Genomic DNA, 12,227 nt, shown 5'->3' with positions numbered 1-12,227 from the left:
ATGGATTAATGTATTCAAAAATATTAAGAATTTATAAAAAATAAAAAAATTAGTGAATGAACTAGTTTGGTGCACGATATTCAATTTCAAAGACTAAAATGAGAACATTAATGCAAAGTCAGGGACCAATTTGGTGCATCTACAATGATGACATAGCGGATGACACGTGGATGAATATTGTTGCGACACATGGCAGAAACTGATAGTGGCCAAATAGCATTGTGAGACATGACACAACTGTCCACGTCAACATGCCACTTGTCATTAGTCAACACATCATCATACCATTACACGTGGCCAACTCAAGGAGTGACACATATCACTAACAGTCCACATCATCAATCACATCATCACGTTATTAACAGAAAATGAGTTAGGAACTAATATGGTGCATTTTTGTCAATCTAAGGGATGTAATTGGTGCAATTAGGATCTCGAGGACTAAATCGGTGCAACTCGCCAATCTCAGGGACTACTTTAGAGTTTAACTCTTTTGAAAATAGTTACAACTTAATCGTCATTTTTTATTTATTAGGATATTTTTAATAATCATTCTAAAGATCATTTTTAAACTTAAGAATTTAATTTTGATACACTGTCAATATAAAATAGTTTTGTATGTGCATTCAATCACATAATGCCATATCATAAAAAATAACTAATATTTTTATTGACCGTGTTAATGGTTATCCAAAAAGACAGATATAATTGCACAACCCTGTATAATATTTTATACTGTCAGTACCATCAAAATTAAATTCTAAGTGTTTGTTTGGGTATCATTAAGTTATTAGAAAAAAGATCTTTGTTCAATGAAAAAAGATTTTTTTTAATCTTTTAGTGTGTTTGACAAAATTTTAGTAGTAAAAATAAAAATACTAAAAAAATAAAAATATTTATTTTAGAAGTTATAATTTATATCTTTTTTAAAAAGATATTTTTTTACTTAAAAAAGATGTTTTTAATATAATAAATAAACAAAAGTACTTTTATATTATTATATCTAAATATAATTATTACATAAAAAGATATTTTTATATGAGATATTCAAACATAAAATTACTTTTATTTTTCTAAAAAATCTTAAAAAAATTTATGCATAAACTCACCAAAACAAACCCTAAACTTAACTTGTATTTTTTAAAATTAAAACTTTTAAAAACTAAATAATTGTCTCTAATTAATAAGGTGTATTAAAATTAGACATTTTAAAATTAATGCAAGTAAATGATCAAATTTAAAAAATAAACTAAAAATTATTTTTGAAGATATAAATATAATTTTGGTATAACATAAAAAAATTTTGGTTATTTGATGAAAATTTAATTTTAATATATTGTAAAATATTTTATATAAATGTCTAGTTATATTCGTTCTTTTGGGTTGTATTTGTTTTTGAAAATAAATACATTAAGAGTAAGACATAAAGGATAGAGAAACAAAATTTTGTATTTTTATATTTTGTTTGGTGATAAACTAGAATATATTATAAAAATCTAATTTATTCTTAGTTAATTTGAGGAAAAAATATAATAATAAAAAATATAAATTTAAAAAATTAACAAGAATAATAAAAGAAAAAAGAAAAAATAAATTGTGTCCTTAATTAGTGTTTTCGTATCCTTTTTATCAAGATGAACACAAAATATATTAATTTAGTGTCTTTGGATATATTATTTTTGTCCATATCTTATATGTCAAATACGATTTTGTACATATGTATCTCTATCTCAATGTCCTGAGTAAACAAAAGTCTTAAATACGCTATGAATATATAAGGTAATTAGAACTTAAAAGGTGCATCAAAACTAAATAAAAATTTGATTTGTGGTAAATTAGTCTTTGTCTTACTAAGCTAGAGAATATTATAGACAACCAAAAAATAAATTTATATTTATATCTATTATCTATTATCTATTATAATAGTTAAATTTTAAAAATAAATTTGTCTATAGTTTTTGTGAAAGTGAATCTTTTTCAATAAAAAAAAATTAGATGGTATCTAATAAAAAATCTCACTCTTCATTATTCTCTCTCATTAATTTTTGATCTACCTATAAAATTAAATTAAACGTGAGAGATCACACTTTATTCTCTCCACGAAAAAAAATTGGAGAGGATCATTTCTTAGTTTGTGCTTATTTGTAAAGCATCACTCAAATACCGAACCGGATTGAGCGCAGTGGTAAATTACTAAAAGGGTAAAAGTTCCCATCTACCATCTCTCCCTCTCTGTCGCTCTTGCCCTATCCCTATCTCTCTCTCCTGTCTGGCTGTCTCATTTGCCAATTTCAATTTTCGTTTGCTCACTGCGATTCAGGTAGATAGAAATTTATTTGTTGATTTTACGTCTTTTATTCTTTTTTTTTTTTAAAAAATTTCTGCTTGTTTTCCTACATGATTCGATTTTGTCTTTCCTTTGTAATTCTTTGATGTTTTCCCCTTCTTCAGAATGTGCTCAAATTCTTAATTTGGGTTCATGATGACCCTAACTTGATGATTATTTATCGATTTTTGCATTCTTTAAAAGTACTTTTCCATTCAAGTATTAATTTTTTTTAGTCTGATTTTGCGATATAGGAATGTCGTACAATCATTTCGCTTAATATGTTCTGGAAATTTTAACTGTTCTTGACTCATTCTTGGGGGAAATGTATCCCAAAACTGTTCCCACCCTTTGAGGTATAGTTCTTGTTCAGGGAAGTCAAATTTGATTGGTTATTTTTCCTGGAAATTCGAAATCCTAAATTTGCCGTTTTGACGTAATAGGTTTTTTTTTATATTGAGTTTTGGTTCCTCAAGTGGATTCGACTTTCACTTTGCTTAATGCAAGTAGATGTACGTGTATATTGTTTTATTGTACTCACCTCCACTTTGATTTGCTTTTACCATTAAGGCTTATTGCAACAATTTGAATGCTTTGCTTTGTGGCTTTAGGGATTGAATAAGTTCTTGAGAGTGCCATTTTTGAGTGTGTTGCTTGTATCCATTTTTTATAATGCCACTCCAAATTTGATATGTTTTAGTTGTAGATGTGCTTTGCATTGAGAGTAGTATCTACCAGATGGAGTGAAATATTCACTCCATAAGTTTTTTGTTCGTTTTTCTTTCAATCTGTGACGTGTGCTTGGTTGAAGTTCTTAACATGTTGGCTGCGTTTGTGCTCTTGGTTTCCTTTTTATAGCCAAACCAATGCTCTTGAGCTTTCTATGCTGCTATACTAACCTTCTTCACATTGTGGTTATATGTACCCGTAAAAGAAAAGAAAAAGAAAAAAGAATCCAGTGTTAATGTTATGTAGCCTAACTTTGTTGATGGGGGCACATAACATTGGCAGTTTTTCTTTATTATCAGGTGCTTTTTGATTTATCTTTTCATGGCTTGTGTGTGTGTGTGTGAAAGTTCAATATTAATAGTTGTAAAGGAAAACGGTACTTGGGAAAAAGATTAAATTTCTGATTCTTCGAAAACAAATTGGAAGGTGTTTTTTAGATGCTTTATCGGATGCTAAAATTTATAGTGTGCAATTCTTTTAATTTTGTGATACATAAATGTATTTCTTTGTATGTGTCTATGTGAATAAAGTTGTTAAATTTCTGTGCTTTAGATTTGTCCTGCTGGTGTGGAGTGGTGGTAAAAATTTAATGTAGTATTATGCACTAGATGCCTTTCCTTTTCTACTAAGGGTGGTGTGTTTAGTTTTTAAAATGTGGTGTTTTTCATGATCTGCTCCGTGTACTTTTACATATCAAACTCATTTATGGAAATTTCCACCTTATTTTTACCCTTCAACCAATCATTATTTTGAATACACGAGAATGTGATGAAGTTGCCTCTGATATATGGAACTAGGAACATTCTTCCTCTATTCTTACACTGTTCAACTGCTAGAGGTTTGTACTGTTGGTGAATGTTGGGTGTGTGGTGTGCTCTAGATCATTGGATCAATTTTTGTGACTTGCTCTACTGGTTTTCCCAAAAGCATAGAAGGCAACACTTTGGTGTATTTGGTTAGAGTAACATTTTTAAAATTTTAGGACATCTGTTATCTCTTTGGATAATTTACTGCTTTGGAATATGAACAGTCTCTCTTGTTTAAGGGAATATTCTTTTTGATATAGTGATACGATGAGGGATCGGTTATTTTTTCTATGCTCTTGTTTTTGTTCTGATGTTGGTTTCTTTTCTTTGAGGAGAATCTCTTATGCTCCTCATTCTTGGTATTCTTCTACTCTGTCTTCATCATTTCATTGGTTATACCAAAAATAAAAAATGGGTTTTTGTGTTTTATATCCATTATCTTCATGCATTATTTTCATAATCTTTTTAATAATTATTTTTGTTTAAAATTAGTCGGTAAAGTGGTTTTTCATATTATTTTAGTAGAGGTCTTAGAGTGAATAGGATGTTCCATGCACATAACTTACTATCATTTATGGTTATTGTTTTACTTGTTTTATTAAGTATTTCTTGATCTTTGTATATGATTACGAAAGCAGGTTATGGAGCCTTTGGAAATTGATCTTGTGGATATTCCTGATACTCCAGATAGATTAACTACCAGGCCTGGTGATCAGAAACATGTTCGGAATCCTGAGAAGAGGGAGAAGGGCTTCCCTGCTGCTGATGAAATGAAGAAACTCAGCAACTATATAATACTTTCCCCATCAAACGCACCTTATCCTTCTTATAATGGCCCCTTCTTCAGAAAAACTCAAACTGAGAAAACTTTAGGACTTGGGACAGCACACTCTATTGGTGCTGAAAAGATGGAGAGAGGGAAAACTGTAAGCTCTAGATTTCCTGCTAAATCATCTCGCCATGGACCTAGGTCTGTTTTAGATTTTACTGAAGAGAATGAGAACTCCCAACAGCTGAAACCAGCTTTCTCACATCATGGATCAAGAGATAAGGCTGTTGAAGATAAGAAAGTAACAAGCGCTGGAAACACTTCATCACGAGTTGTTGCTGATTCTTCTACTGCCTTCAGAGATAAAATGCTACCAGGTCCTAATATATCTCAGGAGCGTGGCAAGGGAATTGCACTGCCTAATGATTCTCATCCTCCACTAAACACTGAAAAGCAACTGGCTTTGCCCCCTCAAATTTCCACCACACCAAGAGTTAGAGGGCAGAAGAGATTGGTACGAAATGGGTGTATTTCACCATATAATATTGCAAATAGAGCAAATCAAGCAACTATAAAGGATAATCACCAAACCAAGGAAGTTGAAGAAAGTCATGCTGTGGATTTAGTTTCTACCAATCCAATTTCTACGATTAATGTTGAAGATATAGTTGCTGAAGAGAGAGGCTGTAATAGAGTGAAGGGAAAGCAAGTACTTATTCATCCTTCATCATATGGTCTTAACACTGGAACTGTTCGCATGGCTAGCAGGTAATCTGAAAATATTTCTCACATAGTGTGCTTTTTGGTGGATGAACTGGAGGTTTTTATAAACAACTATAGCATATCAGGCTTCAAGAGATCCCTTAGATTGTGTGCTGATTGCTATCCAACATTTTCCTGCATGAAAATATTAAATTACATGAATAATCTTTTTTAAATTAATAAATTACCACACTACTGCTAAGTTGTAAAATTAAAGCGGCAGACAGAGAGGATACAACAAAATAGAAAAGGACAATAAACTAGTTCTGTGGAATTTTCACATTGTAAGCACGTATGGGAATGGGGTAGAATGCTAAACTGAACTGTGTATGGAGCTGATATTTATACACATGGAAAATAAGAAGGAATTGCAGAAAAGAAGAAAATAGTGAATAGAGGACACTCATTGACAGTAAGGTGTCTCTCTGTCATCCTAGTGCATCACAAAATGGCCTCACCTCATCTCGTCTCATGCTCAACTGATCAGAATTTAGAGTGACTATAAAAGCAAAAGAATATGACAATAAAAGCAAAAGAATACTCTACCACTAATACTACAGTAATTTTGATTAACAAGAGTTCAAAATATATTTTTGATCAAAATAAATGGAAATAGAGGGTTGAGAAACCTGCAGTGCAAGCTTCAGTAGGTAGTAATAACATCATGGGGTAGTTATATTTTGTTACTGACAGTTATATATTCAGTTACAAAGGTGTGATCCTCTGTCAACACATTTGCAATAATTCACTCTATTACCAGAAGATATTTTTTTTGTAAGAGAGGAAGGGTGATGGTAATTTTTGCTTCATATAATATTTTAATATTTAATATGTACTTTGGCCCGATAGTTTTAATACTTTGCTTTAAAAAATTGTACATAATATAAAGCAGGCATCGTACAGAATTCTGTTTGAAGTGAGTTGATGTTCTTAAGAGAGAAATTTGTATTTTTTAATTAATAATGTGTTGAATTATGAAATTAGACATTGTCATTTAATACAAACAAGAATAGACAAAAGGACATGTTGGTCCTATTAAGAGAGTGAATGTTGCTAACCTAGAGTGAAGGTTAGCATTCTCCATACATATTATTTTTAGTGTGACAATAGGATCTGGATCAGTGTTTTAGGTGGCATGCGTCTTTGTGGAGTGGATTGATAATTTGTTTTCTTCTTAACTTTCTGGTAACAGCAGGGCTGGAGCCCAAGTGTTATTGCTATGTCACTTTAGTTGTCTTTTAGTTTTATGATTTTTTTTAATTTTAATATTTGTTTTGTAGTTTGTATTACAAATCCTAACTTGATATTGAGCTCTAACTTTTTTATGCATGATGAATAATGGATTTTACTAGGTATAGTTTTAGTTTTAAGATTATTTTGTTTTTTTTTTTTCTCATTTTATTTAAATCCGTTTTGTTAAAATATAAAGCGATCCATTTTCTCCACTCAATAGCTTACATTTGGAACATCTGTATAGACATAATACTATTATAATTTGGAGATGATTTCAAGATCCATCTCTAGATTTCCTGTTTTACCTACTTGCTTATTGTCCCTTTTGATGATTTCACATGCTTGAATTGAGTGTCGCCATGTAATCATATAATGCATAACAGACCACCTTTTTGAAAACTGATTTTGGGTAATACAATAATAAAGCCATGTCCAACTGCATAGATCAAGCAATGCCATATTGTTACAATCCTAACAATGCTTTGAATTTATTTATTATTTATTATTTTTCCTCCAGCAACCCTGCGACTGATTTTGAGGAGGGCCATTCAGCCAGTAATGCTGTAAGGAATTCACTTAAATACTCTGGGGGACAAGATGGTTGGAGAACTACACATGCTCATAACAGCATTGATCAGCATCCTTATGATGTGAATGGGCATAATTTACGCAGAAGCCATGATGTTGGAAGATTTATTGCTAGACAAAATATGAACAGAATGGATAGAAGAGACACTCATAGCAGTCAAAGTGGCAAGGATGCACAAGGTTCTTCATCAGATAATGCAGCTCAAGCAACTTCACTGACAATTCGAGAGATAGATCAGTTGACTGTAACTCATCCTGCCACAGGCACACTGAGTAAAAGGCAAAAGAAACGTGGATCAACATCAGGAAATCCTGGGGAATCATCAAGCTCATCCCATAACCCTGTCTTGAATTCTGAAGTAGTAGACTTATCACCAGAACCCAGTTATACCAACAGATTTACTGAAGGCTTAGATGACAATGACAATGACAAAGCTCGAGCAAGGCAAGTAGAAGCAGATGAGAGATTGGCACGTGAACTCCAAGAACAACTGTATCATGATGATATTTTTGAAGGGAGAGGGGTCAGCTATTTTTCTTTGCTCAAATTTTTAAGATAAGCTTCTTTGAAGTATGTTCTTCTGACTTCTTGTTGACATGAACTCATCTTGTGTTATAAAGCAGATTGATGAACATTTAGCCCTGGCACTGCAGCAAGAGGAGAATCTTATTCGTACTTCTTTTGATAATCACCAAACATCAAATCCTGTAACACACTCTCTCTGTGCCCCCCCTATATGATCAAAAATTTATATCAAGATCCCTATAGTTTATGTGTGCGTGTGTACAAATCTGTCTATTGAACAAAAATTTATATCTAGATCCCTATAGTTTTAGCATTTCTAATTAAGCCCCTTACTATACAAAGAATTTTCAATATTGTCCTCTAATTTATAAATTTTGTGCAAGTCCTATTATTGTAAAGTATTTTCCGGGTGAAAAAAACTGAATGTCATCCAGTATGGGGACTTGATCAGCAATTTTTAAACCAGAGGGGCTTGATAAAAAAAAAAACACTTATTACCTAAACCATATATGGATTTGGTTAAAAATGAACTGTAATCTAATTGAAATTCTACACTATGAGGACTTCTTTACAAGCTTTTGAAGTATAGGGACTTAATTAAGAATTGAATAAAACTTAGGGGCCCTCTAGATTAATTTAATCTCTTTTGTAGGGTGTGTCCAGTTATCTGTCTTAACTTCACATTTTTCTTGATCCATAATGACAGCACTTTTGATGTTAGTCCAAAGACTTGAACCCAAAACCTCTTCGTTAGATTTTTCCCATCTTGACTAATTTTATATTTGTTATTATTGTACATATTTAATTTATATAAAAATAAATTAATATTTACATCTAAAGTTTAAGGTTTAAGATTTATAATTTAGGGTTTAGTGCCTATTAATACACTAGTTAGTTATTAATTACAATATGTTGTAAAAGAATTAAAAGGTCCAAGCACTCTTACTTTTTAAGTAGTAAGGCTATGGTGTATGTTCTTGTTTGGTTGCTTATCCAATATTCTATTTAATACCTGTTACTTCTCCACTTGTACTTGAAGGTATTAATTTGGTATTCATGCAGCAGTGGATAATCTGTTAAAATGAGTAATCTGCTTTTAATTTTACAGATGTTTCCGAGGGCAAATAGTCAGCCTCGTTCACGGCCACATCAAAATCCTTCTAATAGGAGGAGAGTTCCACCTCAAGTTCCTTCCTCTAATAGAATGTCACAGTTGAGGTCACAATTGAGGAGTCACATAGCAAATCGTTCCCGAAGACCAGCCATATCATCCAGAGGACGACGCCCCCGGTTTCCTGTGGATATGGACTTAAACATGGTATTATATATGGGTATACTTGAATAGATATAAATTAAGATGATGAACAAATGTGTTATTTTGTCTTACTGTTAAACGTACTGATGTCCCCTTTCTGTTAAAAATATACCAAACATGAAATATTTTGACCATTTCTCTTGTGCAGAGGCTTGATATATTGGAAGCATTAGAGGATGCAGTAGGGGATTTTGCAGATTTAGGGATGGGTAATGACATCTTTCTTGCTCAACATGATTTCAATGAGTAAGTTACTTGTGAATAATTAATGCAAATGAATTATGTTTAGTTCTTGCATGGAAAAATATCCATCATTTAAAGTTTTGTGCCTGTTGAATATTGATGGAAATCATCACGCTTCTCAACTTGCACTAATATTTTCTTAGGCTGAGAACTCGTTTTTTTGTGATATAAAATTAAAGAATGGATGATAGTCATTACTCATTACTGATTAGTTATGAGAGCAATAGAAATGCGACACACGAAAACATGAGTTGATCTGGCCAAATGTTTCTCTTTTAATATTTTATCTAGGTTCTTTATGGTGTAATAACACTCCTGAAACTGAAAGGTAGAAATAGAATGTTTATTTTAATAACATAATCATTCCCTGGCTCCTAAGTTTGAGAACAGCAATCACAGCATACATCACCAAAAAGGATACATCAAAAGAAAGCATGACACCGATATACTGATGGGAGGAACAAACTCATTTCTCTATTTTAATATAATGTAATATAAAAGTGGTACTGCATTGCATCAGAACAGAAGCCCTTAGGTTATGCGAGGTTCCCATAGTTTAACCAAGTTGGCAGTTTTTCTCCTTGATACCTATGTTATTTTGTCAAGTTTTTGTTAATCCTAGCCCCTCAATTGTTTAGGGGAAGTTTTCTTGGCTTTCTTTTGTTATCAAAATATGTTGAAAGTAAAGTTCCTGCCTTCCCCATGACCTGATGCAGACATGATTATGAAATGTTGTTGGCCCTTGATGAGCAAAACCACCGACATACTGGTGCATCCTCCAATCAGATCAATAGTTTGCCGGAGTCCACCATCCAGGTAATTATTACTAGTGTCAAATGGCATTTAGCTTATACTTTCATCATTTTTTTAGCCGACACCCTGTGCCCAACCACAGCTTCCTTGTCTACTGTCCCATTAACAGTTGTGGACTTGAGGCAAGAAACCAGGTGAGCAGTAAAGTGGGCTGTGGGAATTTGCAACTTTTAGTGTAGACACTGATTTACAATCCTATCTATATTTTCCAGAATGACAACTTCACAGAGGCCTGTGCAATATGCCTTGAGACCCCAGGCAAGGGTGAAATTATTCGCCATCTTCCCTGTTTGCACAAATTTCACAAAGATGTAAGAAGCACATCAAATGGAACTATTTATTTATATATTTTTCTGATAGATCTCTGATAGGAACAGGTTTGGATTGGTCTATAGGAGGAGAGGTAAGGAGTAGATAAACTGAATTTTCACTGCTTTCACTACTTAGTTCATAATTGTTGCTGGTTAGCTCCTTTAAGCTAGTTTAGCAGGTTAGGAGCAGGAATTCTAGGCTTAACTGCTGCATATAAATACTGGGGGTTAGTTGGTTTTAGTTAGATAATTTCTGTTCAGTTTGGTAGTTCAGGAGAAGGGAACTTTCTCCAGAGTTGGTTAGATCCAACAGTGTACTTCAAAAGGGATTGTGAAAATCCCCTATTTTCTGCTGGACCCTATCAATCTCAAATGCTAATCCGTCCTAAACCTGTGCTGTGCAGTGTATTGATCCTTGGCTCCATAGGAAAACATCATGCCCGGTGTGCAAGTCATCTATCACCTAATTTACCGCTGGTTTCAGATGGATAATTTCTTATTCTACTGCAGAATGTTGGCTGTCCCATTTTGGTCTGAGGTACAGCAATGGATGATAATATATTCCCGTTAGTTGATAAGTAATAGAAATGCTTCCTTTTTTCAGTATGCTGTTACTATCTGGCCTGTTAGATATATAAAAAGTGAATACAAAGGGTCTAGAACTTACAAGTTGGTGTTTTGTTTCTAAACTGTTCTGAGATATGATTCATTTTGCGGTATGCATATATAGGTAACTATTCTGATTCATGGTCTTGTAAGGTGTAATTGATCACTTGCTGGTCCTAATGAAGTCTGCAAAACCAGTGGCAAGTCTGAAGGCCGCAGTTTTTTCCCCATGACAGATTAGTTACAAATATACCTGGTTGATGGGGGCTACACAGGTATATACTGGGATTTAGACTTAGTAAATTTGTATCACACTGTTAAGGGCCTGCTTGCTTTTCTACTTTTTGGAGGCATGCTACTGTTCGCTAATATCTTGTGATGCCTCATTTATGATTTATCTCGCGTTACTTGATGAACAAACCCTTTAAAACAAGTAAAATGTTAGTCAATTGAATTTCTCCTCTCTTTTTTCCCTTACAAAAGGAAAGGAGTAATTATTTAACTATCGTTATGTATTCTTTGGGAGCAATTAGATGTGTCGCTTATATGCAACCACTTATGCGAAGATGTACATTGCGGTTAGCTATTCATCGTAGAAGCACGAATTCCTACCATATATATTGTCTTTGGATAGAGTTAATCAAAAGAGATTAAGAAAAAAAAAAAAACTATCGTTGGCAGAAAGAACTTAAAGAATAAGCAATGATTAAAGAAAACCCAAAAAGATATAGAATGTTAGTCAAAATACTCTAATTGTAAGTAAATTTAAAACAATTGTTTAACAAGTTAGTCATGGTTGGAAGTTGGAACAACTCGACAATTCTTTTGGATTTGGTTTTTTTTGGGTTATATTTTGGATTTGTTTTTTAATTCGTTTGGATTTGTTTTGGGAGTTGTGTGATTTTGGAAAAGCAGATGTGAGTTAGGGTATCATTGCACACAAAGCTATCAAATTGGTTGGCCCACGACGGGTATGGCTAAATAATTGACAAGGCCGAAACCGTAGTGTGCTACGGGCTGGGTCAAGGACTCAATCCATGAGTCCATCAACATAATTTTTTAATAAATTTAATATATATTGGTGTTCACCGAAAAAAAAATTAATATATTGGTTTTCTATCCGTCTCTTCCCTTTACTCTTCTCCATAGTTATCATAACTGAATTGGTAATCAATCCGGTCATATGACCGGGTTACCGGA

General features: G+C 32.9%; 1 protein-coding gene across 4 annotated transcripts; it reads left to right on the top strand.

Annotated features, from left to right (window-relative positions):
• Window positions 1-2,184: 2,184 nt before the first annotated feature.
• Window positions 2,185-11,447, top strand: LOC130961040 (uncharacterized). Of its 4 annotated transcripts, none has more exons than XR_009079341.1 (10): window positions 2,185-2,320; window positions 4,500-5,398; window positions 7,143-7,737; window positions 7,835-7,921; window positions 8,848-9,057; window positions 9,203-9,300; window positions 10,014-10,113; window positions 10,323-10,421; window positions 10,826-10,959; window positions 11,181-11,447. XR_009079341.1 is itself a non-coding variant. In XM_057886665.1 (9 exons), the coding sequence occupies exons 2-9, from the start codon at window positions 4,503-4,505 to the stop codon at window positions 10,886-10,888; spliced, it is 2,145 nt and encodes a 714-aa protein (XP_057742648.1). In that variant the 5' UTR covers window positions 2,185-2,320; window positions 4,500-4,502; the 3' UTR covers window positions 10,889-11,447. The 4 variants fall into 4 exon arrangements, 2 of the variants coding, with proteins under 2 accessions (XP_057742648.1, XP_057742647.1); XR_009079340.1 differs by having other exon boundaries at window positions 11,152-11,447; XM_057886665.1 differs by having other exon boundaries at window positions 7,838-7,921; window positions 10,826-11,447.
• The last annotated feature ends 780 nt before the right edge of the window (window positions 11,448-12,227 follow it).

The sequence above is a fragment of the Arachis stenosperma genome, chromosome 2, assembly GCF_014773155.1.
Source record: "Arachis stenosperma cultivar V10309 chromosome 2, arast.V10309.gnm1.PFL2, whole genome shotgun sequence".
Taxonomy (NCBI): Eukaryota; Viridiplantae; Streptophyta; class Magnoliopsida; order Fabales; family Fabaceae; genus Arachis; species Arachis stenosperma.
This window is presented reverse-complemented; position numbering and strand designations above follow the sequence as displayed.